General features: G+C 36.8%; 7 protein-coding genes and 1 pseudogene across 10 annotated transcripts; 3 read left to right on the top strand and 5 right to left on the bottom strand.

The window, feature by feature from the left end:
• Positions 1 to 99: 99 nt before the first annotated feature.
• On the top strand, positions 100 to 1,719 carry CstF50 (cleavage stimulation factor subunit 1 Cst50). The gene is made up of 3 exons (XM_088037859.1): positions 100 to 274; positions 325 to 901; positions 950 to 1,719. The coding sequence occupies exons 1-3, from the start codon at positions 189 to 191 to the stop codon at positions 1,598 to 1,600; spliced, it is 1,314 nt and encodes a 437-aa protein (XP_087893985.1). The 5' UTR covers positions 100 to 188; the 3' UTR covers positions 1,601 to 1,719.
• An 80-nt stretch (positions 1,720 to 1,799) lies between these two features.
• On the top strand, positions 1,800 to 4,491 carry TM9SF4 (transmembrane 9 superfamily protein member 4). The gene is made up of 7 exons (XM_088037852.1): positions 1,800 to 1,988; positions 2,040 to 2,428; positions 2,479 to 2,634; positions 2,682 to 3,163; positions 3,218 to 3,635; positions 3,684 to 3,867; positions 3,948 to 4,491. The coding sequence occupies exons 1-7, from the start codon at positions 1,977 to 1,979 to the stop codon at positions 4,185 to 4,187; spliced, it is 1,881 nt and encodes a 626-aa protein (XP_087893978.1). The 5' UTR covers positions 1,800 to 1,976; the 3' UTR covers positions 4,188 to 4,491.
• PIG-S (phosphatidylinositol glycan anchor biosynthesis class S) lies at positions 4,480 to 5,849 on the bottom strand. Its single transcript, XM_088037860.1, has 3 exons — positions 5,713 to 5,849; positions 4,667 to 5,651; positions 4,480 to 4,614 (listed from the first exon to the last, which is right to left on the bottom strand). The coding sequence occupies exons 1-3, from the start codon at positions 5,765 to 5,767 to the stop codon at positions 4,509 to 4,511; spliced, it is 1,146 nt and encodes a 381-aa protein (XP_087893986.1). The 5' UTR covers positions 5,768 to 5,849; the 3' UTR covers positions 4,480 to 4,508.
• A 1,049-nt stretch (positions 5,850 to 6,898) lies between these two features.
• Hsp83 (Heat shock protein 83) lies at positions 6,899 to 9,702 on the bottom strand. The gene is made up of 2 exons (XM_088037851.1): positions 9,555 to 9,702; positions 6,899 to 9,240 (listed from the first exon to the last, which is right to left on the bottom strand). The coding sequence occupies exon 2, from the start codon at positions 9,238 to 9,240 to the stop codon at positions 7,075 to 7,077; it is 2,166 nt and encodes a 721-aa protein (XP_087893977.1). The 5' UTR covers positions 9,555 to 9,702; the 3' UTR covers positions 6,899 to 7,074.
• A 1,801-nt stretch (positions 9,703 to 11,503) lies between these two features.
• LOC148174796 (GTP-binding protein Rheb homolog pseudogene) lies at positions 11,504 to 12,997 on the bottom strand (annotated as a pseudogene).
• Positions 12,998 to 13,690: 693 nt separating this feature from the next.
• LOC148174795 (putative sodium-dependent multivitamin transporter) lies at positions 13,691 to 17,634 on the bottom strand. 3 transcript variants are annotated; one of them, XM_088035996.1, is made up of 10 exons: positions 17,545 to 17,634; positions 15,870 to 16,041; positions 15,596 to 15,817; positions 15,394 to 15,550; positions 15,164 to 15,347; positions 14,844 to 15,114; positions 14,651 to 14,797; positions 14,372 to 14,596; positions 14,155 to 14,327; positions 13,691 to 14,108 (listed from the first exon to the last, which is right to left on the bottom strand). In XM_088035996.1, exons 2-10 carry the CDS (start codon positions 15,990 to 15,992, stop codon positions 13,850 to 13,852), a joined length of 1,761 nt encoding a protein of 586 aa, XP_087892122.1. In that variant the 5' UTR covers positions 15,993 to 16,041; positions 17,545 to 17,634; the 3' UTR covers positions 13,691 to 13,849. The 3 variants fall into 3 exon arrangements, with proteins under 3 accessions (XP_087892122.1, XP_087892125.1, XP_087892123.1); XM_088035999.1 differs by lacking the exon at positions 17,545 to 17,634 and adding an exon at positions 16,696 to 16,892; XM_088035997.1 differs by lacking the exon at positions 17,545 to 17,634 and adding an exon at positions 16,204 to 16,303.
• A 521-nt stretch (positions 17,635 to 18,155) lies between these two features.
• Positions 18,156 to 20,471, top strand: LOC148174794 (uncharacterized). 2 transcript variants are annotated; one of them, XM_088036001.1, is made up of 6 exons: positions 18,156 to 18,769; positions 18,820 to 19,297; positions 19,354 to 19,478; positions 19,528 to 19,652; positions 19,695 to 19,901; positions 19,948 to 20,471. In XM_088036001.1, the coding sequence occupies exons 1-6, from the start codon at positions 18,410 to 18,412 to the stop codon at positions 20,039 to 20,041; spliced, it is 1,389 nt and encodes a 462-aa protein (XP_087892127.1). In that variant the 5' UTR covers positions 18,156 to 18,409; the 3' UTR covers positions 20,042 to 20,471. The 2 variants fall into 2 exon arrangements, with proteins under 2 accessions (XP_087892127.1, XP_087892126.1); XM_088036000.1 differs by having other exon boundaries at positions 18,820 to 19,303.
• An 80-nt stretch (positions 20,472 to 20,551) lies between these two features.
• Positions 20,552 to 24,925, bottom strand: LOC148174793 (putative multidrug resistance-associated protein lethal(2)03659). The gene is made up of 10 exons (XM_088036918.1): positions 24,857 to 24,925; positions 24,583 to 24,810; positions 24,106 to 24,536; positions 23,901 to 24,057; positions 22,626 to 23,840; positions 22,236 to 22,575; positions 22,035 to 22,185; positions 21,759 to 21,989; positions 20,815 to 21,708; positions 20,552 to 20,685 (listed from the first exon to the last, which is right to left on the bottom strand). Exons 1-10 carry the CDS (start codon positions 24,916 to 24,918, stop codon positions 20,552 to 20,554), a joined length of 3,843 nt encoding a protein of 1,280 aa, XP_087893044.1. The 5' UTR covers positions 24,919 to 24,925.
• Between the last annotated feature and the right edge of the window lies 1 nt (position 24,926).

Raw genomic sequence — 24,926 nt, 5'->3', positions numbered from 1 at the left:
AAGCAAAAACGTTAGTAATTGAGATGTTCATTATTATAAAAAATTAAGTAGTGTAGCCCCACTTTCAATGATTTAAAAATGCGCCATATCTCAAATGTGCTACCAACATAAAACTAGTGACACCAACATTTCCTCCCCCAAATATTTTGTTGACAAACCAAGTTTAAATTTCAGAATTCACGAGCAAAATGACGAATTCCGGCCTAAAAGAAGAAGATGTGGACACAAGTAACCTCATCAAGAGCCGTGAATTTCTCTACCGGCTCATTATCAGGTAAAAAAGCAACAAAAATCTTTTATAACCTCACTTTTGTATCTTTCTAGTCAATTGTTTTACGACGGCCACCAAAATATAGGTACAAATCTTACAGCGGCGGTCCAAGCAGATCCTCCGTGTGCCCCCAGTGATCGTCTGTTTCATATAGTTCTGGCAGGGTTGGAACATGAACCCGATCGCAAAGAGCGTCCCCAAAATCCTGGTATTGGGAACAATAACATTGGTCCTGGTCTTGATCTGGAGTTTGAGACTGAGTCTAATATACCGGCCCCCGAACCAGCGCTGTACGAGACAGCTTATGTTACGTCGCATAAAGGAAATTGCAGGGCTGGGTGCTTTTCTAGCGACGGACAGTTGATCGCGACAGGAAGTGTTGATGCTAGTATTAAGATCTTGGATGTTGATAGAATGTTGGCGAAGTCGGCCCCAGATGAAATGGACCCGTCAAGAGGTGAGCAACAGGGACATCCAGTTATTAGGACTTTGTATGACCACATGGAGGAGGTGACATGTTTAGAGTTTCACCCCAAGGAGCCTGTGTTAGTTTCTGGGTCTAAAGATAACACAATTAAGATGTTTGACATTTCCAAAGCCAGCGTGAAGAAGGCGTTCAAGACAATAACTGTATGTCTTAGTCAAAAATGAATGAATGAATCTCAGAGTTTTTTCTAGGAAGCTGAACCAATCAAAGCCATGTCATTTCACCCCGGCGGCGACCACATGATCGTGGCCACACAACATCCAGTGGTCCGCCTCTATGACGTCAACACCCTACAATGTTACGTTTGTGCCTTTCCATCTCATCAACACACCCAAAGTGTTACATGTCTCAAATGGTCTCAAGATGCCCGAGTCTTTGCAACATGTAGCAAAGACGGCAACATAAAACTATGGGACGCCGTCTCCAATCGCTGTATTAATACATTCCAGAAAGCACATGACGGTCTTGAAGTTTGTTCAGTTGCCTTTTCCAAAAACGGCAAATACTTGTTGTCTTCAGGCAAAAACTCTATTTGTAAACTGTGGGAATTGACAACTAGCCGTTGCTTAATCGCTTATACAGGCGCCGGCACGACGGGGAAACAAGAGTATGAAGCCCAAGCTGTCTTCAATCATACAGAAGATTACGTTTTGTTCCCCGATGAGGCGACGACGTCGTTGTGTGCATGGAATTCCCGAAATGCCTCAAGGAAGCAGTTAATGTCACTGGGGCACAATGGCGCGGTTAGACTAATCGCTCATTCTCCAACGCAAGCAGCGTTTTTGACATGCTCGGACGACTTTCGGGCCAGATTTTGGTACAGGAGGACACCTACGTTGTAGTAGATTTAATTTGAATTAAAATAAGACTTAATTTTTTTTTGTTTAATTAAGGAGTTGCAATGTTGCGTGAATTGGTTTCTTATGTAAAAAAAAATGAATTAAAACGTTTGTGGCTAATACTGACTTAGTTATAAATGGAAAAAGAGATAATTTTCTGAAATCAAAAATATTCTCGACATTTTCTAACCTCTTCCCACCTGACAGGCATCTTCATCTTAATGACGTTAATGACGTTTCACCTGTCAAAACTGTTGGTGTTCCTGCGGCGACATTTCCGTGTAAAATTGCTTTAAAATGATTATTTTGTTATTCTAGCGACTTAATCGGACACGTGTTTTCCACTTCAGCAGCTCCACTGTAGCTCAATCACTTCACAATGTATCAAAAGGTATTATTTCTCCATAACTTGCACGTTCAAACCTAACCTCAATTTTTCTAGTACTGTATAATTGTTATAATAACAGTATGCATTTCCAATTGTTGGTCGTTTTACGTACCGGGAATGGCCCCGGCTGATTTTAAAGCAGGAGACACGATTGAAGTAAAGGCTGTGAAAATGACGAGTATACACACACAGCTACCGTACGAGTATTATTCTTTGCCGTTTTGTTTACCAAAGGGTGGTCTCAAGTCGATACATTACAAGTCCGAGAATTTGGGGGAAGTTTTGAGGGGCGACCGCATTGTGAACACCCCTTATGACGTAAAAATGGCGAAGAACACGCCGTGTACGCTGTTGTGTAACTCGCCCAAAGACCCCATTAATTGGAGCGTTGGGGAGTCGCAGATTGTCGTAGATAGGATTCAGCACGAGTACTTTGTGCATTTGTAAGAGTACTCAGACTGTCTCAGACATTTTCGCTAATTTTTGGTTGCAGGTTGGTTGACAATCTTCCAGCAGCAACTCCAGTCCTAAACCCAGAAACGAACGAAATTCAATACGAGCACGGATATAAATTAGGAAACACAGTAGGAGATAGGAATTACATTAACAATCACTTGAAGCTGACACTGCTGTACCACAACCCAACGCCGTATGTTTTATTCATTCTTGTCCCCATTTCACTACTCATTATTCCAGGGACGTTTACCGTGTGGTCGGTTTTCACGTGGAGGCCAAATCGGTCCACATGGACGATTTAAAATTCATCGACAAGACGTGCACGTTCCCGAATAAAGCTCGACCACAACTTGTTGATCCCGCAACGGGCACTAAATTATTCTTCACCTATGAAGTTGAATGGGAGTTGTCGAAAATCAGTTGGGCGTCACGATGGGACACTTACTTGGCCATGAGCGACGTCCAAATCCACTGGTTTTCTATCATCAATTCTATCGTCGTAATCTTCTTTTTATCTGGAATTTTAACCATGATCATGGTGCGAACGCTGCGACGCGACATCGCCAAATACAACGCCGATGAAAGCTTTGATGAGACAATCGAAGAAACGGGCTGGAAACTAGTCCACGGAGATGTTTTCAGACCCCCGAAAAATTCTCGGTTGTTTGCCGCGGTTGTGGGGTCAGGGATCCAAATTTTCCTGATGGCGCTAATCACTTTATGTACGCTCAAAACGTGCTCTATTAATTCCATTATAATCGTTGTATTTTTTTTAGTTTTCGCCATGTTGGGGATGTTGTCACCTGCTTCCAGAGGAGCTCTAACCACCGCCGCTATATTCCTCTACATGTTCATGGGATTAGTAGCCGGTTACTTTTCTGCACGCCTTTATAAAACAATGAAGGGCCGTGAATGGAAAAGGGCCGCTTTTTTGACAGCTACGTTATATCCTGCTATTATAGCATGTAGTTCTTTCTTTTTAAACTTCTTTATTTGGGGAAAAGCTAGTAGTGGGGCCGTTCCATTCTCCACAATGATCTCGTTGTTGTTAATGTGGGTTTTCATTTCATTACCTCTCGTGTATTTGGGATATTATTTTGGGTACAGGAAGCAGCCCTATCAACATCCGGTAAGGACGAATCAGATTCCACGACAAGTTCCTGATCAGCACTGGTACATGAATCCTATGCTATGGTAATAGAGGCCTCTATTGTTAAAACTAAACTAATTATTGTGTTTTAGCACTCTGATGGCGGGGATTCTGCCTTTCGGGGCCGTTTTCATCGAACTTTTTTTCATATTCACAGCGATATGGGAGAATCAGTTCTACTATTTGTTTGGATTCTTGTTTTTGGTGTTTATAATATTGGTGATTTCGTGCTCGCAGATTTCGATAGTGATGGTCTACTTCCAGCTCTGTGGAGAGGTAACGTCCTTGTTCCTTACACAAATATCTATCATAGTACCTTAGAAATACGAACGATTTTTTATTAATTTATTTTTTAGGACTACCACTGGTGGTGGAGGAGCTTCATAGTCTCTGGAGGCTCCGCTTTGTACATTCTAGGCTACTCCTTATTCTACTTCGTGACTAAACTAGAAATAACCGAATTTATTCCGACCTTGTTGTATTTTGGATACACTGGACTTATGGTGTTAACGTTTTGGTTACTTACTGGAACAATCGGGTTTTTCGCGGCATACGCTTTCGTGAGAAAAATCTATTCAGCGGTGAAAATCGACTAATTTTAGTTTTGATGTGACTGGTTTCATTTTGTTGTACAATACGGAGTGGTTGTCAAACCGAAAATGCCAATTAACGAATCACATAGTCACATTTCGAAGATCCCATTGTAGGTGGTAAATGTTAAGTTAGTTAATTTTTATTACTTACATAGAGTAGAAGTCAATAATTTATTCTTCACCTAAATATATTTTTATAGTGTTTCGTCGGGGCATATGTTTAGTTCGCACCGTGTACAGATGTGAACAATTTTTGACTTTCATTGTAATAACTGTATATAAATAAAATAAATACTTTTGTGTAAAATTTCTTTATTTACAACACTACTCGGTCTTTAGCTTCTTCTCCTTGAACCATTTTCGCAGCGTTATTAAAGACATCAACACTGGAATCATCACAGGCAAAAATAAAGGAATGTAAACAGCATACCTGGAAATTAACAATTAATACTAATCAAGCAATTAACACCTCGAATTCATACTTTTGGTCGTCGGGGAAGTACAGCAGTGCTAATAACGATGGATCACTGAATGCCGCCTCGGAGTTTTGAAACGCGACTTTTGCGAACGTCAGCGCGTCTTCAACATCACCTTCAGCCAACAACTTCTCTGCTAAATCAGCGTTATCAACTGCAATATTGATCTTCAAAGCAACATCATCACTGATTACAATACTGTTGATCTCCGACAACAACTGCGCGAGAGATTTCAGTGTTCGTCGCGTTGAATCGACCATATCTTCAGCTTTGCGTTTCTGCAGTTCTAGTAAATCCTCCGGTTTGGTGTCTTCCATTTTCAGCATTTTTGCTAATTGCGTTGTGAATGTTGACGCTATCACGTTGATGTCGGGTTGGAAATTTCCCTTTTCACATGATTCTTTATCTGGGTTCATGATGAAAATTCCACCCCATCGAGGACTGAGAAAGGCGTTGGCAGTTCGCTCGTTTTTGCTGTTGTGGATGTATAAGGGAACATCGCAGTGGGAAATATACAAGACTAGATTTAAACATGGGCGCGGAGATAAATGGGACCACAGTTTTTTCTCCAATGGAGTAATAACATGGGGAAGTTGGTCTTCAGACAAGACGTAATGGTCGACGATTTTGCGGGGAATAGCCCCCAATTCAACTAAATACAGCCACTGAGATTTCACCACAAAATCGGCGATGGGGGCCACCTTTTCCAAAAACGGCTCCAAATTAGCTTCCAAGTCTTGGCCCTCAAGTTCCACCTCCAAGTTTTGGGGTTCGGGATTAACAATTGTGATTAATACGTCGTATTCAAGACTTAGGAGGATACCAAACTGTTTGTCGGTTTTATTTGCTAGTGTGACATCAAACATCCGATCTAGGGGCAAAGAAGCTCTATAAACTCTCGTAGTGTACCACCAAATGGGAATTCCTATCACTACCAGAACGATAAAGTACGATATCACGTTGTAGATTCGAAATACTCGCTCAGGATCATCTAGAAAATTAGAATGTAAGAGTGTGAAAAAGATCTGAAAATAGTCAAGGCATAAATGTACCTGAGGGGGCCGGCTTTTGCATTTTTCCTTTATCGTCCATTTGATCGGTTCCCATTTTAAAAACAAGAGAAATTATTTGAGGTTAAGCATTTGACTGATTTGACAGCTGTCACCGCGGGCGTGTCTTTTTATCGAATTCTACTAAACTTGTGAGTTTGTATAATGCATTCACGATCTTTTTAGACCGCGGCAAGCCATGGAAATCTAGTAACTTGGTTGGTAGTCAACCTTTGTGAGCCAAAGTTTCCTGAAAATGATTGACATTTGTTCTGTCGATTGGAGTTGTCACCTTTTTTTGGTTATGAATTGTGTCTGAAACCTTTCCTCTGTTGCCAGTTTGAACCGAACATTCAGAACTTGATAATTTTATTAAATTTTTATCTAAAATTTTGAAATTATTTTTCAACAAATGCAATATTAATCATAATGGAAGACATTACTGCTGCTAGTACATTCCATTGGCAAGAAGTTTACCATTCTCAAGAAGCACTTCTGCCAGGTCTTGATTCTAGTCATAAAACCTTAAAAAAGTTTATTTGATCGAATTAGCATTTGAGCCAGGGTTTTATGTTATGGAATCTCACACTAAAAGCAAACTTTGGCGAATTTCGTTAACTAAAAAGTGCAGCAATTTAGAATTTGAATTGTTTTTGTTTACATAAAGTCTTGTGATCGTTCACTTCTCTGTGTTTGTAACTCATAGACTTAATAATTTTGAAAAGTGTTGTTTTCTCGGCATAAAATTCTAATTGTTGCCGCTTATCAGCCAAAACTTTTCATCTTTGGTGTCCAGAACATTGGAAACGGTTGCACGCCGCATTTTTTGTTCGAAAACGAAAGCACTTTAGGCATTTTATTGCAATATTTTGAAGATAATGCCTTTAAACTGTTACTTTCACGATTAAAAGGAAACACACGATTTTTTCGGTATCAGAAAAGTGGCAAACTTGCATGCATGAAAGACACATGTCAGATGTGACAGTGAAAAAACTACCTATGTCAGTCATTGTAGCCAACAAAAAGAAAAAAAAACATGGCCTACTCTGGTCTAAAAAGATCGTGAATGCATTATAAGTCCAGTGGAGATTGGAATTTTCAATTTCTTTTTTGTTTTTTGGCTTATTTTTATTATCGTGAATGTTAAGGTGTTAATTATTGTGTTTAATTAGGAATAAAAAAAAGAGGATTAAAGTTGGTAAATTTATTGAAAAACAAATTCAATACTTGAACACGTAACATTTCAGGCAAAAAGGCCTAGAACATAATACTTGTATTTGCATAGAAAAATAATTAGAAAAAATTAGAAAACACTAGGAATGACATTAGAACATACTAAAACACATGTCCTAACACAGACAAGATTTAGTCAACTTCCTCCATCCTGGAAGCATCTTCAGACTCTGCGGCATCAGCAACCGGTGCATCACCTCCCTGGGCATCTTCAGTGATCATTGCTTCTTCTTCATCAATTCCAAGACCTAATTTGATCATCCTATAGATTCTAGAAGCGTGAACTTGGGGCTCGTCCAAAGTGAACCCAGAGCTCAACAAGGCAGTCTCGAACAGAAGAATAACCAAGTCTTTGACGGCTTTGTCGTTCTTGTCAGCTTCAGCCTTCTGTCTCAAGTTCTCGACGATAGAATGGTCTGGGTTGATTTCTAGATGTTTCTTTGCTGCCATGTAGCCCATGGTGGATGTGTCGCGGAGAGCTTGGGCCTTCATGATACGTTCCATGTTGGCGGTCCAGCCATATTGCGAGGTGACAATACAGCAAGGTGATTCGACTAAACGATTCGATACGACGACTTTTTCTACTTTGTTGTCAAGGATGCTTTTCATGACTTTGCAAAGACCTTCGAATTTAGCTTTGTCTTCTTCACGCTTCTTCTTTTCTTCTTCGTCTTCAGGGAGTTCCAAACCTTCCTTTGTGACAGAGACTAGAGTTTTTCCATCGTATTCTTTCATTTGTTGGACTACGTATTCATCAATGGGCTCAGTCATGTAGACAACTTCGAACCCACGCTTCTTCACGCGCTCAACGAATGAAGAGTTGGCCACTTGTTCTTTGCTTTCACCAGTGATGTAGTAGATGTGTTTCTGGTTTGCCTTCATGCGGCTGACGTAGTCTTTCAAAGAGCAAGCTTCATCTCCACTGGCGGAAGTGTGGTAACGCAACAATTCGGAAAGTTTTGATCTATTCTGGGAGTCTTCATGGATACCTAATTTCAAGTTCTTCGAGAATTGTTCATAGAATTTCTTGTAGCCATCCTTGTCTTCAGACAACTCTTCAAAAAGTTCCATGCATTTCTTAACCAAATTCTTGCGAATGACTTTGAGAATCTTGTTCTGTTGGAGCATTTCACGAGAAATATTCAAGGGGAGATCTTCAGAGTCGACGACACCTTTAATGAAGTTTAAGTACTCAGGGATAAGTTCTTCGCAATTGTCCATGATGAATACTCTGCGCACATAGAGTTTGATGTTGTTCTTACGCTTCTTGTTTTCAAAGAGGTCGAATGGTACACGACGGGGAACAAACAAGAGAGCTCTGAATTCCAACTGACCTTCAACACTGAAGTGTTTGACGGCCAAATGGTCTTCCCAGTCGTTAGTCAAAGATTTGTAGAACTCCCCATACTCTTCTTGGCTGATGTCATCAGCATTTCTGGTCCAGATTGGTTTGGTCTTGTTAAGTTCTTCATCTTCAGTGTACTTTTCTTTGATGGTCTTCTTCTTTTTCTTTTCATCTTTTTTGGTATCTTCATCTTCATCCTCACCCACATCTTCAATCTTTGGTTTTTCTTTGTCTTCACCCTCAGCTTCTTCTTCTTTCTTTTCTTCTTCGGCTTCATCGTCGCTGAGTTCCTTCTCGCGTTCTTTTTCTACCATCAACTTGATGGGATAGCCAATGAACTGTGAGTGCTTCTTAACGATTTCCTTGATCTTGTGTTCTTCCAAGAATTCAGTTTGGTCTTCTTTGATGTGAAGGACGATCTTGGTACCTCTACCCAAAGGTTCTCCCTGGTCTAATCTCACCGTGAAGCTACCTCCAGCCGACGATTCCCAAATGTACTGTTCATCATCGTTGTTCTTAGAGACTACCGTGACCTTATCAGCCACCAAGTAAGCTGAGTAGAAGCCTACACCGAATTGACCAATCATGCTGATGTCAGCGCCGGCTTGGAGAGCCTCCATGAAAGCTTTGGTTCCAGATTTGGCAATGGTACCCAAATTATTAACTAAATCGGCTTTGGTCATACCAATACCAGTATCAATAATGGTGAGAGTGCCATCGTTCTTGTTGGGGATGATCTTGATGTACAAATCTTTGCCGGAATCCAATCGGGATGGGTTGGTGAGAGATTCATATCGGATCTTGTCGAGAGCATCTGAAGAGTTGGAAATCAATTCACGAAGGAAAATTTCTTTGTTGGAATAGAAGGTATTGATGATCAAGCTCATCAACTGGGCGATTTCCGCCTGGAAGGCGAAGGTCTCGACTTCTCCATTTTGGTTTTCTTCAGGCATCTGGAAAAAATATGACCTTCAGAGAATGTCGACCCAATGAGTCACAAAGTGGATTGCAATAAAATGTTGACTAACTGTGAGAAAATGAGTAATTCGCATAAAGAAAATGGAGCCGGCACGAGGAAACTTTAACCAACAAAATGGTGGTCAAAATCGAAAAAAATCACCGAAATTATCCAAGTTCGTGATGCAAAAGTTGGAAAATGTCCGTAAAAAAGCGCATCGATTCCATTTACAAATAAAATCAATACCGGCTTTTCTTTTGACAAAATTGTCATTTAATTTCGGCTTTAAAATGAAAAATTATGACTTACCTTTTATGTTTTAATGCACAAACTCACTAAACACTTGAAAATCACTTGGAAAATTATAACTTCACTGAACTTTTGGGCTTTAAGCTTTTAGCTCCTCTCTGTTCGCTTAGCTTTTCAATTCTGAATGCTTCGTGTTTGTTCGGATCCTTATATAGCCTCCCGGATTCTAGACTATTCGAGAAGAATCTAGTGGGTTTTCGAAGCTTCCAAAGCGTTGTTAAACAAGGATAGAAGGCGACTCGTTTCCGGTAAAACGAGCGCGAATATTAAAATATAGAACGTGTTTATTGATTTTTCTGGAATAATTTAGGAAAAATGAATAAAAGGTGTTGTAAAATGAAAGGGGATGTTACAGGACTTTACAATTCGAAGAAATCGGTTTGGTTTTAAAGTTGTTTTCTATCGAAAGTACAAATAAGGCGAAATTGACCATTTTTAAAAGAAAGACGTGGGTTTTGGGGTGAATGTACAGATGAAAATGATTAGAACGTAAAAAATGGTCTAATAATTTGAAATCAGGATCCAATGTTACTATAAGCTTTTTCAGTGGAACAAAAGTGGAAAAAAAACGTGTCTTCTCTTTTATAATCACTTTAAATCGGTTTCACGTAAATTAGCCAAGAAAAAACAAAATGCTGGTTTCATATTTGGATTTAATTTAATTTGAATTCAGATATTTAAGGTAAAATCAATGATTTATTGGTATTTGCCTTTTGCCGATGGAATTTTTAACCTCATTTTAGAGTTCTGGATTTTTGTTTTTAATTAAGTTTGCAAAATATTCATTGTGGAACATTCTCGAAAGATTCATGGACAGGAAATGAAAAAATAGAAAACATCCTTCGTGTAAATTCTAGAAATGGAATCATTCTCGAAAACGCGTTTGTTTACATTGTAGGGGATTGCAATCAAAAGTAGTGAAAGGTTGGCTAGCCTGTTTCCGCTGTTTTGAAATTTGAACAATTTTTTTTGTAATTTTTTTATTGATTTGTGTACACTGTTGTTCTAAAAACAATATTTTAAAGAATCTTTTTTCAAAATACTAGAAGTACAAGACTTGAAAAATTAAAAGCCAAAACCACAAAACCAAATTCCAAATTCTAAAATTAAGTAATGGATATAAAATTTCTAGGAATTTTAAATAACATTTAGGGGATATTTGCGACATGTTTCTGTTTCAATGTGCTAAATTTATAGTTAAGTAAACGGAGATTATTGTGAAATTAGTTGACAACAATCGTAAAATTGCATTTACGTCCAAAAGTATTTTGATCAGAATTTCTGGAAAATTTTATTGGAATTTTAATTGACAACCTGGGTTCCATCTGTGTGATAAACTTAAAAACACACTTTCTCTTAGCAGGAATCCACAGTTTGTAACTGATAAAAATTTAAATTCAATTTATCCTTTTTTTATGGTTGACTTTATTATGTAAGATTTACTCTTATCAAATTATGCTCGATTTATTTCTAGGAAACAGAGATAAAACATATTTTAATTTTAGGTAACCATTTTAAGATGAAAACTGAAAACGCGAAATGAAAACTCAAAATAAATTATTTTTTCTGACACATCCTCGCTCTGAAAAATGCTGCTACCATTCTTGTTACCTAAATAACTTTTACTGTTTGGGTAATATTTAATTGTTTTCTTTACTTGTTATCTTTTGGAAAAACACACAGCATTTGACCTGTGTTATCAATGATTTGATTACCGCACCAACCACATATGAACACCGTGAAAAATAAGAGTTGGGAAAAACCGAATAACAGGAAGTCCACAATTGAAGTTTTATTTTTTTAGAAAGTTAATTTCGTTCTAACATTGCATGTTAGTTACGTATTAAAATACATTGTGTGAGCTTTTTCAAGGAAAAACCCCCGAAAATTGTTACATTCCGGCGACCAGTGGCGTGCCGTGACCTACTGACCTAAAATAAAAAAAGTCATAAAATAAAGTATCCAATTTATTTATATCTGTATATCATACATTAATACAAACAATTAAGTGTACACCACAGTAACAGTTGGAAAGTATACTACAAAAAGGCATTTTTATACAGAATGAGTGTGGGTAGTGTCTGTAATCCGACTAAAAAAAATACAGACATTCCAACAATCATTCTGAACATAAACGTTTGAAGTCAGCTAAGGGTTCCGTATTGCACATTGTTTCTTCACGGTGCCCTTACAGTTGTAAAAAATTCATTTACTTATTTTAGAAATAAATACAAACAGAGCTAACACTTAAAAACCTACAATTCCCCCTCAGTGGCGTCCCGTTATGAAAATATATCCAACATTTGTACAGTTTGAATCAAGACAACACGTTTAAATCTATGAGAAGTTAACTAGTTGAGGGAGAATATCTCACTTATTCCTAGAAAAGAAAAAAAGGTTAATGCATGACAGAATCACACTCTTGTGCACCACAACGCAAATTAGACAGTCATAAAAAAATAGATACAAAACTATGCCACTCAAACGCAGTCAATTGATGCAGCAATTGGGTTTCTCGTTGCTGTCGGCGCGTTCGATATCATTCAACAGCGTCTGGAAAACTTGAGAAACCGAAATATTATGTTTAGCTGAGGTCTCTAAGAACGTCGCCTTCCATTTCTCTGCCAATTTCCGGCCTTCTTCTGCGGAAACCTCGCGACAGTTGTACATGTCTGATTTGTTACCCACCAGCACCGAGGGGAAGTACGTTTTCCCGGTGATGTCAACCAGTTTGTTGTACAGGGCTGAAACTACTTCAAACGATTTGGCGTTTTCGATGCTGTAGACTAGCACGTAGCCGTGCACGTCGAGGCTGTACTGAGAAGGAAACATTGAGAACTCATCTTGGCCTGTTGTGTCCACGAGAATGAGCTCATATTCGGTGGAATTGATCCGAAGAGATTTTTTCCACGTGTTTTCAATTGTAGGATCATACGACTCCAAGAACTTGCCTTCCACGAATTGCATACTGAGCGATGATTTCCCGACGGAGCGGTAGCCCATGAGGGCGATTTTTCTCTGTTTGGGTGCAGGCATTTTCACATTCTGAGAACGACGCACTTGAACACACCTGGTGGCTTTGCGCTGGATTCAAGTAGAAAAGCACGAGTCACTACTTTACTTCTTCATTTCGTAAGAGCAACGATTACGCAATTAGCAAGCAGGGAATTATTATTGTTTTTATTTCTTCACACAACATGGTTCAACGTTTTGACAGCCATAACGGAACAAAGTTCACTGTCTGGGACATGTTAAGACGCAAAAACACTATGAAGAGATCACGGGACCAATTCGACGTACAAATGTAAAGTTCAAAGCAGTTCTTTTACTAATAGATGCGAACCACGACGCGAATTTTAATGTTGATTTTTTACAAAGACGCAAAAGCAATTTACACCGCACGTGGAGGAGATTGACAAGTGGGGGTTGGCAAAACTGGGGAAAAGAGCGCCGGATTTCAAATTAAACCGAAAGAAATTCAAACGCTTTTTTCTTTTATTCGAAAATACAGAATTGACACATTTTCTAACTTTGTTAATCAGATTAAACAATTATTTTATTATGTTGTAAAATCTGACATTGGGTTTTTGAAAAGTAAACAAAAACCGTCTTGACCGTACATTTCCTTGCAACATTCCACAAGCAATTAGCACTCCAAATTTACAATCCATTTGAGGACTTTGTAGCAACATAAATTGTGCAATTTAAATATTTGCAAACTACACTTAGGAATTTAAAATTCCAGCGAAAAAAAACAGATAAAGATTCGCAGAAAATAATAAATTCAATTATTGGTTTAGTGGAATCCTGAGAACTCACCCAAAAAATATTCACAATCAATCTATTGAATCATCGAGTTATTATTATACATTTTTTTTACATAATGTTATAAAATGCATCAACAAAACATTACATAATATAAAATTTCAATGCAATATTTAAAAATTTAGTAAATTTCTTATTCTGAGAGAAAGATCAATTTTGGTAAATACCAAAAATGGTAAACGCGCCATTTTTTATCACAAAAATATCGATCTTAATCACAATATAACTCAAGGAAAGGAATCATTTTCTTGTTAGATTTAATCTCTCTAAACATAGAAACGGGGAATTCTCAAAATATTTAATGAAAAACATTTCGTTATATGAAATATGTATTCACCTAAACTGATACTTACATAATGTATATCCAAAAAACAATTCGAAACTTTACAACTGCGCTATACATAATGGAAGACTTCGTTACGTAATAAATAAGTACAATAAAAGTTCTTTTCCCTGACTAAACCATCACACTAATATTTCCTCGTCACATATTTAGTACCCAAATCTTCTTGAGAATCCGACAACTGCTTTGTGTTAAGCGGAATATCTAATGACCTCTCCAATCTTCGCGCCAACGGTGGTATAAACAAATTTGGATCTAAATTTTGAGCAGGTCGACCTTTAGCCAGGTAGATAATTAAGCTAACAACATAGCCAACAATATACGTTATCAATAATCCAAATACACCGTTGTATAAATATGAGACTTTATACAACCAAAAGTATTCCCTGGAAAAAACATTCAGTTTTTGTTAACGTCGAAGAAGTGTCTTACGTGTCTCCAGTCGCAGCCCCAACAAAAATTGGTGGTGGTGTAATGGTGACGTTAGAAAAACCAATCTCACAGCCATCAGTACTGACCGGCAGTGCCGGTAAAGGGGGTTTCGGACCCCCAAAAGCCATCCACAAAGAGAAAGAGATCCCACAAATCAATCCAAATAACGATCCCTAAAACTTTAGTTGATAAAAGTACTTCTCAGAAACGTGATTACCTTTTCGTTCGCCGTCGTTGTAAACATTCCTAGTGAAAAAAGTGCTAGAAGAGGTCCTCCGACAACGCCGAATATCGTCAGTGCGGCTTGCAGGACTCCGCCTAAAAACTGTGCCAAGAAGGCTACCGCCAGACAAATAAATCCGAATAGTAAAGCTATGAGTTTTGACTGGACAGCGATCTTTTTTTCCGTCAACGATTTCTTGAAAATCGCTTTGTATAGAGGCTACGGGTTTGAAATTGAATTTTAACAAACTGCAAGAACAAGAGGAAGATCAACCTTGTAATAATCCTCGATCGTGACTGCTGCTAAACTATTAAGAGACGCTGAAACTGTGGACAAAGAAGCGCTAAAAATTCCAGCTACGAAAAGCCCAGAAAGGCCAGGAATGTTCCCCATTGTATCCACAACATACAGTGGCATTAACTAAAAAAAATCAATCAAGTTGAAGCCTGATAGTTTACTTCTTTACCTGATCAGCACTATTGATAACTTTGGCTTTGACTGGGTCACAATCAGAATACTTGGAATAAATAGATAAACCTGCAAACGACGTGCTTAGACTCAGTGCGGTCAAAATAGGCCAATTTAGCCACAACGCTCTCTGGGCCCCTTTTAAATCCTTAATGGTCAAATATCTTTGTACTTGAGTTTGATTCACGGCATACAACGATAAGAATGTGATTCCTCCCCCGATAATCAGTGAGAACCACGTATGTCTATCTGTAGGATCTGGATTGAAACTGTAACAATCGTGTAAAAATGAGTCTTGTGGGTTTTTTATAGTAGTACTTAAGAAGTTCAGTGCGGTTGCCTCGTTCAGCTATCCTCCAAATCTCTGCAAAACTTCCTTTGTCAATCACAGCGTAGATAATAACGCTGAAGACAGCCGCAAACATTAGTATTGATTGAAAGACATCGGTAATAAGAACGGCCTTCATTCCACCGATCGTTGAGTAAAAGGTACAAACAAGGCCTAGAAAAACGCTTAGATGATCTTCTTTTAAAATTTTCTAACATACCGACGGATAATATTGCCGCCACTTTGCTTATCCCTGTTAAGGCTTCTAAGGCTAGAGCTGGGGCGTACAGAACAACCCCCATATACAACGTCATTTGTAAACTGTACGCCAAAGACGCGGCAAGTCTGGAGGATTTACCAAAGCGGCGTTCCAAATACTAAAACCAAATTGTTGAATACAAGAAATCACTAAAATGTAGCACCTCGTAAGCACTTGTAGCTTGGAGCTTGAAGAACACTGGCAAGTATAAATAGGCAGCAACAGGCGTGAATATTCCATATGATATATTAATGACAACAAACTGGAAACCAAACGTATAGTTCTCGCTTGAAACACCCAGTAGAGTAATAGCGGACATGAATGAAGCCATGAGAGAGAACGCTACAGGAACTATCGACATGTTTTTGTCAGCCAACAAGTACTCCTTAAATATACAAAATGATTATTATCATTGACGGCAAAGAAAATGTACTTACTCGCATTGTTTTTTGTTTCCCACCGGTAAACCTGTAGTACACACCGATGGCTGAAGAGATCAAGAGGACTATGACTAGGACTACATAGTCCCAAACACCGAAATGTGGCTGTCCTGCTGCCATTTTCTGGTGCTATTACTTTTCGTAATGATCCCGTTGAAGGAAATTTGAACTGCAAAAAAAGACTTTTTAGAAAGTTTCACAAATATTCATACTTAAAAAACCCGACAGTACTGACTGCATGGGTATAGACAAATAATCCAAACATCTTTTATCTTAGCAAATAAAGGAATTACATCCTACACTCAAAACGAGTGGATTAAAAGTAATATACCGATTAAAAGATTTGGGATTGCCGTTGTCTCGTAGTCTGATGATAGTGCAAAGAGCAGCTTTGATCTCTCAAGTGTTTTCGAACATAGACCACTCAAAACTACAACAGGACTTGGAATGAGGACGCTTAAAAAGCCAATAAAGAATAATTAAACTATTGATTTACATGGTTGCACTTTTAACAATGTGGGCAATTATGTAATAAACTTCTTGTACGGATTTATTCAAGGTTTGAGAATATGAGATAAAAAAAGATTAGGCTAATAGGTAGAGATATAAGTTGTTTTTTATTATAATGTGTAATTTCACAATTTTGCGTACTTTTTAAAATATTTTTTAAAACCCATGTGCAGTTTTATGTAATCTGGAGCTCTTACAAATTATTTTAAATCAACGAAAGATTTGGGCAATAATTTAGATAATAAGATAAAAAATCAAACAGTAGTTAAACGCTTTTCGAAAAAAATAATTTTCTATTTCTAATGCAACATACCAATTTGTATCCAATTACCAATTTTGGCAATACAGTTTTTAATTTCACTTTGGATCTTTTATACGTTCCGATAACTCCCTGAAAGTATTTAACAAGAATTCGTTAAAAACAAAAAGTTTTTGTAAGTTTTTGCTTGCGAAAGATGACGTAACAAAACGCGTAAACAAACTCCATTCGCATATCCTTTATTTGCATAATATGTATTTTATTATATTATTTAACTGGAAGTTTTATTGATGATTCAGATCGTCTTTACTGTCACTGCACATTATAGTATTGAATATCAATTTTTAAATTATGCATAAAAAATAAATGAATGCAAGCAATTTTACAAGTGCAGTTTAACGTATTTTTAATTGAACGGATATTATTCAAGCTGGTTTTGAGATAAAAATTCACTATTTTTTTACAAATACCATGACAGAAACTCACGAATTAAATATGTGCAAGTCATGGTGTGAAAATAAAAGTTGTAAAATATTATCCATTACGATTACGCATCATTGTAAAACTATATTATCAATTTAAAAATATTGTAAATGAGTATCCTTGGCTCGGAATCGTTTCGTCTCTTTTATGAATAAAGTCCAATTTTAATACCTTGCTGCATAAACATCTACTAAAATTAAAAAATTTGAAAATTCACGAAAATGCGCTCTACATTGTGACATTTCTATGCATTGACAGTTCGATCCAACGAAACATTCTTGCAAAATCGAAGAAAATTGCGTAATTTAATTATAAAAGTCTCCTCGTGGTGTTTTCAACTTCCGACAACTAGCCTCGAAATTTAAGCACGGAAAATTCCAGTTAATTAAGAAAACAACTAATTATAGAATATGGACTTACTTTAGAAGTAATGTGGCCCTTCTCCGTCCATGTCTTCAAATCTTCAATACCATAAGCTTAAGCACCCAACAACCAGACCATACTGTGACGTGTTAAAAATGCCTCATGCTTACACATAAAAAATTATTGGTAATCAATGAGTTTACATTAAGTTGAACGAACGCAGCCCATGAAACGGTGCGGCTAACCTCAAACTTACTTATGATTTGAATGCCGAAGATCAAGGCGAAAGATGTGGTCATAACTACGTTAATTTTACTGATACGATGGTTTCCCAAAAAACATCAATATTTTGCAACATTTCTTCTAACGATTATTTTGGAATTTCGAACTTTTGCCGTTTTGAACTTGTGGGAGTGCGTATTAATAGAACAGTCACCTCTACGAAAATACTAAATACGCATTGTGTTCCAATACCTTTTATCTTTAATCTGAGGGATTAGTACAAGGATTTCAATAAAATTGATTTGGTAAAATTAAATCGCACGTGTAGTACGACTGTGACAAGTATATTTGAATTTGCCGCCATGAAACCGGAAATAACAAAGTCGAGCGCGACAGTCTCATCACATCAACAAACAAAATAATAAAAGCAGTAAACTCATCATTGTTGCGTGTCTTTGTTTACCAACATTTCATTATAAAGATTCGTGAATTTTGAAAGTTGTTATTTGGGTTGAAATTTGCACTAGAGGGAAATTCGTGCCACTGCGCCGCAAATTGTGGAGGACCTCGGACATGTTCTAACCTCAAAATTTCGATGTTGGGCCAACAGTTCTGGGTGTTGAGTTGCATCGCATTTTTTTCCACCGAAATTATGACACCGTTTTCGACATGATTCGTTTTTTGGTAATTTGCCGTTCGTATGATGCCAATAAATAATTGCAACAATGATCAAAACATAAACCGATTTGACACGAAGATGTCCGAGCATTTCCCAGATGAAACCAAAGGAAAATTATCGCTTGCTTCTGCAAATTGTTTAGAAAAACGGAAAGATAGTGAAAAAAATAGTGATTTGAATCTCTCCTACGATCATATGTACACTTCCAACACGGAAAATGGTGAAATAGATCTCTCGGAACCAAACTGTCAAGACGCCGAAAGTGAGGTTAAGTTTTTGAAAGATTGGTTGATTCTTCACCTGGATCTAATCCAACAACAAAGCGATGAAATTCTTAATAAAGAGAGAACTATTCTGATTTTGCAACAAGAAAATGAAATGGTAACAAGTTTTTTATTGATTTCATCTGAATTTATTCAATTTTGTTTTAGCTTAAAGAGCGCATAAACTGTCTGGAACGGGGTGCTCCTTTCCAGCCGAGGAAGTTCTTCGGCAACCATTCTACCTCGTTTCTCGATGAGGGTCTAGATATGACTCAAGACTCAAGTCCCTGTGATGAAGACAACAAAAACTGTCTGGATCTCCTTACATTGAACTGTGAAAATGGTGACACTGTGAAAGACAAGCGTAGTTTAAGTGACGGCGAATCTCAAACCGAAAATCCATCCTTAGAAACTAAATTTGATCCTCAGATTGAGTACAATATTAGTGACAAAATTAAAGTTGACAGTGATAGGGAGTGTAAAAACAGACTAGAATTCACAGTTGACAATTCAGGTGGTGAATTTGATCCTATGAAAAATCTTAGGATGAGCATACGTAGGAAGAGGCTAAGTAACTCGTCGGCTGTTTCTAATAACGACTCCGTGTTGGACGAAAAACGATCTTTTCGAAAATTTAAAAAACGACGTAAACGTTAGTCAGTCCAAAAACTTGGCAATCATTCATGAATTTTTATTTTGTAGGTGTGATAAAAGACTCCCAGATCTTGATGACTTCCGATCATTACGTCACTGAGGCCAACAAAACGAATTTGAGGTTAGCCAATGTGCCAGATGTGACAGTCGATATGTCAAATGAAAATTTAGAGGTTAGGGACCAAGCCTAGGTAACTGTCTTTTTAAAAGTGAATTTTCTAGGTCCCGCGGTGGCGGATTAAGGTCTACGCTAGTTGTTACGCCATGGAAGGAACAGAAAATCTAGATGATGAAGTATACAATAAGAGACATAGTCGTTTAGAAAATGACGAACGGCGGAGAAAAAGGTAAAAAGTCACCCCAAAAAACACCACTTACTTTTTTTTTAGATGGGATGTTCAAAGAATAAGAGAACAAAGGTTGATAGAAAAATTAAAGCAAAGACAAGAACGAATGGGCTCAGGTTCTAGGACTGATGAACAGACTGAACCAATGCACTCATTGTGGCCTAGCGTGGACGATATAAAGTATCTCGAAGTTTCAGATCAGTTGCCGGTGTCTGCTTTTGGATCTCCAGTACCAAAAATTTTGTCTAGGTGAGATTTTAGTTTTAATAGAATTTAATTTAATTATCCATTTTAGCGAGTTTAATTTACCCTGGTTGAACAATCCTATTGTCACCAAAAAAGTACCTGCTAAGAGGTCGACCGGCAAAAGAAAAGCTTCAAAAAGATAAGTGTTTTTAAATGGAAATTTTAGTCATCACATGCCCGCCAGTGGCTCTAGTTTATATAAAAAAGGTGATCGTTTTTTTATCTTTTGTAATTCTTATTATATTCTGTAAATAAGTGGCGAGTAAAATTTCACTGGTACATGACAAGTTGTATAGTATTTATTTAGAGTTTAAGCAATATTTTGAATAGGTCATGATAGACAATATACCCACTTTAGATTAATTAGGTAGAGACCTAATTACCTTTGTTAAGTTACATATTCTTTGGTAATTGTTACAATGTGATAATGACGCTGTTATGTGAGTTAGAACTTGAATGATATTAATTCCTAAAAATTATTTTGAATCAAATTACATATTATGGATGAGTGTATTAGTTGTACTTATTTATGTATCAACCACTGTATTTTAAAATAAAAAACATTTTTTTCAAGAGTTGTGTTTTTTTCCGCGCTTATGATGTCGCAGAACAACGTGACTGAATTAACGGCGCGCTATTCAAATTGAAGTAATCTATGCTCTTCTGGGAATGCCGTTGCAAAGTAAAATAAGAAGTTTTCTACGAGTCAAGAAGTCAAGAATCAACGCTTTGACGGTTTTCATCTTAGATACAAAAAATGGTGGAGGTGCCGGGTTAAGATGCTTGCCTTTAAGATAAATTAGCCACGGGATAACAATAAAACCAATTAATTATGAAAGAACAATCAGTTATATAGACGTGTGATGTTTACATAATATATTTTTGTTTATCAAACCAGTATAATCTTATTAAATACCTGAATTTTTACACGATATTCCAACCATCTTATGAAACAACCCCTTTTTCTGCAACAAAAACTGAGGATCACCCAACTCAACAATTTCCCCATTATTTAAAACAATTACTTTGTCACAGTTCATAATAAATTTCATTTTATGAGTCACTTTAATAACAGTGCATGAAGAAAAATATTCGTCAATAACGCCACTGATGAGATTTTCAGTCTCAGAATCATCATTCTCCGTAATTTCGTCAAAAACGATAATCTTGTTTTTCTGAATTAAAACTTTCGCCAAATTAATAAGTTGTTTTTGACTAAATGTGAGGGCAGAACTTATAATTTCAGAATCTAAACTTGGAAACAAATGTCTTAACTTGACGCTCTCGATTGCTTTAAATATCTCTTCGTCGCTGAATTGTTTTTCTGGGTCTATATTATCTCTTAGAGGTGCATCCAAGATAAACGGATCTTGTGGAATTACAGAAATTTTTGCTCTTAGAAATCCGAGTGATAATGTCTGGATATCTTCTCCGTCTATGGAGATTTTCCCATCAAAATCGTACAAACGGAACAAGACAGATATTAAAGAAGACTTTCCACTGCCTGTTCGTCCAACAATGCCGACTTTTTCCCCGGCATTAATAGTAAAAGTCACATTTTTGAGCACGGAAGACAAACGATTTTTGAAACTGAGCGTCACGTTTTCATATTTAATCTCTCCTGATTTTGGCCAGTCACTTATTCTTCGTCCACTTTTCGATTCTCGCAAAATTTGCATATATTCGACAGATCGTTCAACTGAAGTCATTTGTGTTTCTAAATCTGCCCATTTATGGAATCCATAATATAATATACGACTCAACATGAAAGTTTGCGAAATTGTTAAACCTACGTCTCCAGACGCAGCATCTACGGAAATTTATTGTAGTTGGTTTGTACTGATAAGCAGTATCAAAAACCTCGATTAAAAACAACAATTTTTACCATGACCAGACAAGTGAAAAATGAAGCCAACATATCTACAGCAAAAACAAAAGCTCCCATGCACGTTATATTCAAATAGCTAGCAGAATTGTGGACGTTTTGATAGTTATCAAACTCCTCTGAAAGCAGTTTATCTGCTTTAAACGCCCTGATTGTTGGAAGCCCTTTTAGAACGGCATTCAAATGTCCCACTATTGGGCTCTTAGCTGTAAACATATTTAAAAAAGACATAAAAAATTATATTTACGCACTAGAAGCTTCCAATCTTTTCAGTGCACGTCCTGTTCTCAAATACATTTTCCGTAAAACAATTAAACAAATAAATAGAATCACCGTAGGAATCAAAAACATGGGATTACCAAAACAAATCAAAAATACAACTCCAGCAACTTCAAACACAATCTGAAAATAATTACATAATTCACAAGCTGCATACTATTTTTTTTACTTACGACAATTAAATGGTGTAATGTGAATGGAATGCATTCATCAATGTTAAGCAAATCCTTAGAGAATCTGTTCACAATGGTCCCAATAAAGTTATTGTCGTAAAATTCCATCGTTGCGTTGATCACCGAATTTAACATTTTTTTATGTAGGTTCAAAGACATGTTTTTAGAAAAAGTAAAAATAATAAAAGCTCGGCCAAGAATCGCCACCCCCATAGATATAATTATTGCTGTAAAAACATATAAAATGAAGCTTCTACTTTTTTCGAGGTCCTTAATTTCTGTTGTAAAATTCGTGTTGTTTTTCATGTCGTAAGAAGAAATTCTTTGCTCTAAATTGGCCCTGTACAATTTTGATTAGACAGTTTGTAGATCCTAAACTTCGTGATTTACCATTGACTTACTAAGATATCCTTGTAGGTGATTGATATTTGTCCAAACATAACGACAAATATAATTGATGCACAAATTATTTTGCCACCTCCGAACATCGCGTAATATTGATAATTGTCCACCGAAACAGACCCACTTTTCTTAACTTCTCCATAGACATTCTTTCTTCCTTTGTCCAAAAGTTTGGTTTTAACACTGACTTCCGTCTCATGTAGATTTTCATTGCCAACTTTTGAACTATAATCAGTGTAGCAGTCAAAAGAAATTCGTTCTTTCACGTCTGATGTGTTTTTCACTAATTTTACACTCCCGTCTTTTATTTTTAAAACATTCTCAGCATATTGCGTCAAGTTAGAATCATTAGTAACAAAAATCACGAGTTTGTTTTTCAAAAAATGTCTAATGCATGTGTTAAAGATGAAATCAGCCACTATCGGATCCAAATTTGATAAGCAATCGTCAAGCAAATAAATCTCACTTTCCTTATAAAGAGCTCTAGCTAAATTGATTCTGCATTGCTGACCTTTGCTTAAATTAATTCCATGGTCTGATATGATGGTCTCATCCCCGTTATCTAAGAAATCAAAATCGTATTGCAAAGCGCACACATCGATCACTTTTTGGTAACGCTTTGCGTTAAATTCTGTTCCAAAAAGAATGTTGTTTTTGATTGTCGAGGGAAACAACCACGGTTCTTGGGGAGCGTATGAAACTCTCCCTTTTATTTCCACTTTGTCGTTAACAAAAGCAAACTCTCGTAGAAGCGTCAGTAAAAACAAACTCTTTCCGCTTGAAACAGATCCTATAAGCAATGTTAATCCTTCATCGACTTCAATATTAACGTTTTTAAAAATTTCTTTGCCATTTGCAGTGAGGGATAGATTCTTTAGTTGGATTTTTGGCTCTTTAGATTTTTTCTCAAATTGTGTTTTTGTCGTGGCTGCATCCAAATTTTGAACAGTTTCTTGGAATCTCTTAATGGCTGCAAACGCTTGAGCTGCATAAAATGACGAGTATGGTATGGCAGTGGTAAATGTAAAATACATGCTCTGAAAAGAACTGTTTAGGAAATATATTGACTCCGCATTAACAGTAGTCCCCAGCCAAAAGCACGTCATTAAAATAAGATAGAAAGTGAAATTATGAGTCACAACTCCTATTACTATAACAGCAAATAATCCCATAACCATTTTAAGCAGAATATTCATTTCCTTCCTATAAAAATGCCGAGATTTAAATTTAAACACGCAAAAAAGTATAACCACAAACGTATACCTCCTGGCTTTAATTATAGCATCTTCCAAATATTTTTCCCAGCCATACATTTTTGACGTTCTTATATTTAACAAAATTTTCTGAACAATATTGATTCTTTCGTCCGTTTTCTCCGAGGTTGCAATTTTTAACTTGGCCATACTAATTCCTGCATAAACTAAAATTTGTTTCTAGTTTAGTGAGCTCAGCAATGTAAATTTTTTACTTAGGCATGGAAAAAATATTGCAAAAACAAGAGTCACGATTATTGTAGGTAACCCTATCCTCCAATACATGTTGTAGCAAGTAATAGAAATGATAATACAACCAACCCAAGAATCGTTAAATTGATAAAAACCCAATTCAAATGAGTTGACGTCTCTTGTGAGCAAATTCTCTATTTTTCCAAAAGGAGCATGTTCAATTTCTGTCAGTGGGAGTGTTATAGATTTTCTGTATATTAGACAGCACATTGCTGTTCGAAGTTTAATAGACAAAAGCTGAGCCAGTAAATAGTAATTTTGTCGGTAAATCACTTCTATAAAATTAAGTAGGATTAACAGAAAACTGTATAAGTAAAGATCTGTCGTCGACAGTTCCGTTTGACCAGGAATAAAAAAAGAAACCCAATTTGCCATAATGATGGGTCGGACTATGCTACAAAAATATGCTAACTTAATACCGATAGTCGTACTTAAGTTACCTTAAAGTGACAGCAATAATTTCCGTGCAACCCATTAAAGCGTAATACTTTCCAAAAAGATTCCAAAACAAAACAAACATAGCAATATTTTTTCGATGTTTTTGTTTTTTCCATTCGTTTACGACTTGTTTTCCTAGAACATCAGACCTAAAGTCTGGAAGAACTTCGTAGAGATCTTCTTCTACGAGTTCTTTTTTTAGGCCTTTTTTTAAAAGTGGTAATGTGTATCTGCAAACAAAAATCAATGCTACGAATATCATTGATCAAATATTACAGAAACAATGTTTTGGAACAAATATTGGACTCTTGCCTTGGGTGTTTTTTCTTGTGATCCATTTTAAATG

Source organism: Gnatocerus cornutus, chromosome 5 (assembly GCF_029298725.1).
Source record: "Gnatocerus cornutus isolate USDA-ARS CGAHR chromosome 5, icGnaCorn1.1, whole genome shotgun sequence".
In the NCBI taxonomy this organism is placed as follows: domain Eukaryota; kingdom Metazoa; phylum Arthropoda; class Insecta; order Coleoptera; family Tenebrionidae; genus Gnatocerus; species Gnatocerus cornutus.
Note: the sequence above shows the minus strand (reverse complement) of the source record. Positions and strands in the feature narration are given on the sequence as shown.

Coding starts and splice junctions, on each gene's coding strand:
- CstF50 (XM_088037859.1), top strand. CDS start 189: ATGACGAATTCCGGCCTAAAAGAAGAAGATGTGGACACAAGTAACCTC. Junction 275..324: donor CTCTACCGGCTCATTATCAG/GTAAAAAAGCAA, acceptor GTATCTTTCTAG/TCAATTGTTTTACGACGGCC. Junction 902..949: donor AGGCGTTCAAGACAATAACT/GTATGTCTTAGT, acceptor AGTTTTTTCTAG/GAAGCTGAACCAATCAAAGC.
- TM9SF4 (XM_088037852.1), top strand. Junction 2,635..2,681: donor CTGTACCACAACCCAACGCC/GTATGTTTTATT, acceptor TCATTATTCCAG/GGACGTTTACCGTGTGGTCG. Junction 3,636..3,683: donor TACATGAATCCTATGCTATG/GTAATAGAGGCC, acceptor ATTGTGTTTTAG/CACTCTGATGGCGGGGATTC.
- PIG-S (XM_088037860.1), bottom strand. CDS start 5,767: ATGGGAACCGATCAAATGGACGATAAAGGAAAAATGCAAAAGCCGGCC. Junction 5,652..5,712: donor GCAAAAGCCGGCCCCCTCAG/GTACATTTATGC, acceptor CTAATTTTCTAG/ATGATCCTGAGCGAGTATTT. Junction 4,615..4,666: donor TACTTCCCCGACGACCAAAA/GTATGAATTCGA, acceptor GTTAATTTCCAG/GTATGCTGTTTACATTCCTT.
- Hsp83 (XM_088037851.1), bottom strand. CDS start 9,240: ATGCCTGAAGAAAACCAAAATGGAGAAGTCGAGACCTTCGCCTTCCAG.
- LOC148174795 (XM_088035996.1), bottom strand. CDS start 15,992: ATGGCAGCAGGACAGCCACATTTCGGTGTTTGGGACTATGTAGTCCTA. Junction 14,597..14,650: donor CGATCGAGGATTATTACAAG/GTTGATCTTCCT, acceptor TCAAACCCGTAG/CCTCTATACAAAGCGATTTT. Junction 14,328..14,371: donor CAACGACGGCGAACGAAAAG/GTAATCACGTTT, acceptor CTAAAGTTTTAG/GGATCGTTATTTGGATTGAT.
- LOC148174794 (XM_088036000.1), top strand. CDS start 18,410: ATGATGCCAATAAATAATTGCAACAATGATCAAAACATAAACCGATTT. Junction 19,304..19,353: donor ATTTAAAAAACGACGTAAAC/GTTAGTCAGTCC, acceptor TTTATTTTGTAG/GTGTGATAAAAGACTCCCAG. Junction 19,653..19,694: donor GACGAACGGCGGAGAAAAAG/GTAAAAAGTCAC, acceptor CTTTTTTTTTAG/ATGGGATGTTCAAAGAATAA.
- LOC148174793 (XM_088036918.1), bottom strand. CDS start 24,918: ATGGATCACAAGAAAAAACACCCAAGGCAAGAGTCCAATATTTGTTCC. Junction 24,811..24,856: donor TGTTCCAAAACATTGTTTCT/GTAATATTTGAT, acceptor TTTTGTTTGCAG/ATACACATTACCACTTTTAA. Junction 24,537..24,582: donor ATTATTGCTGTCACTTTAAG/GTAACTTAAGTA, acceptor ATATTTTTGTAG/CATAGTCCGACCCATCATTA.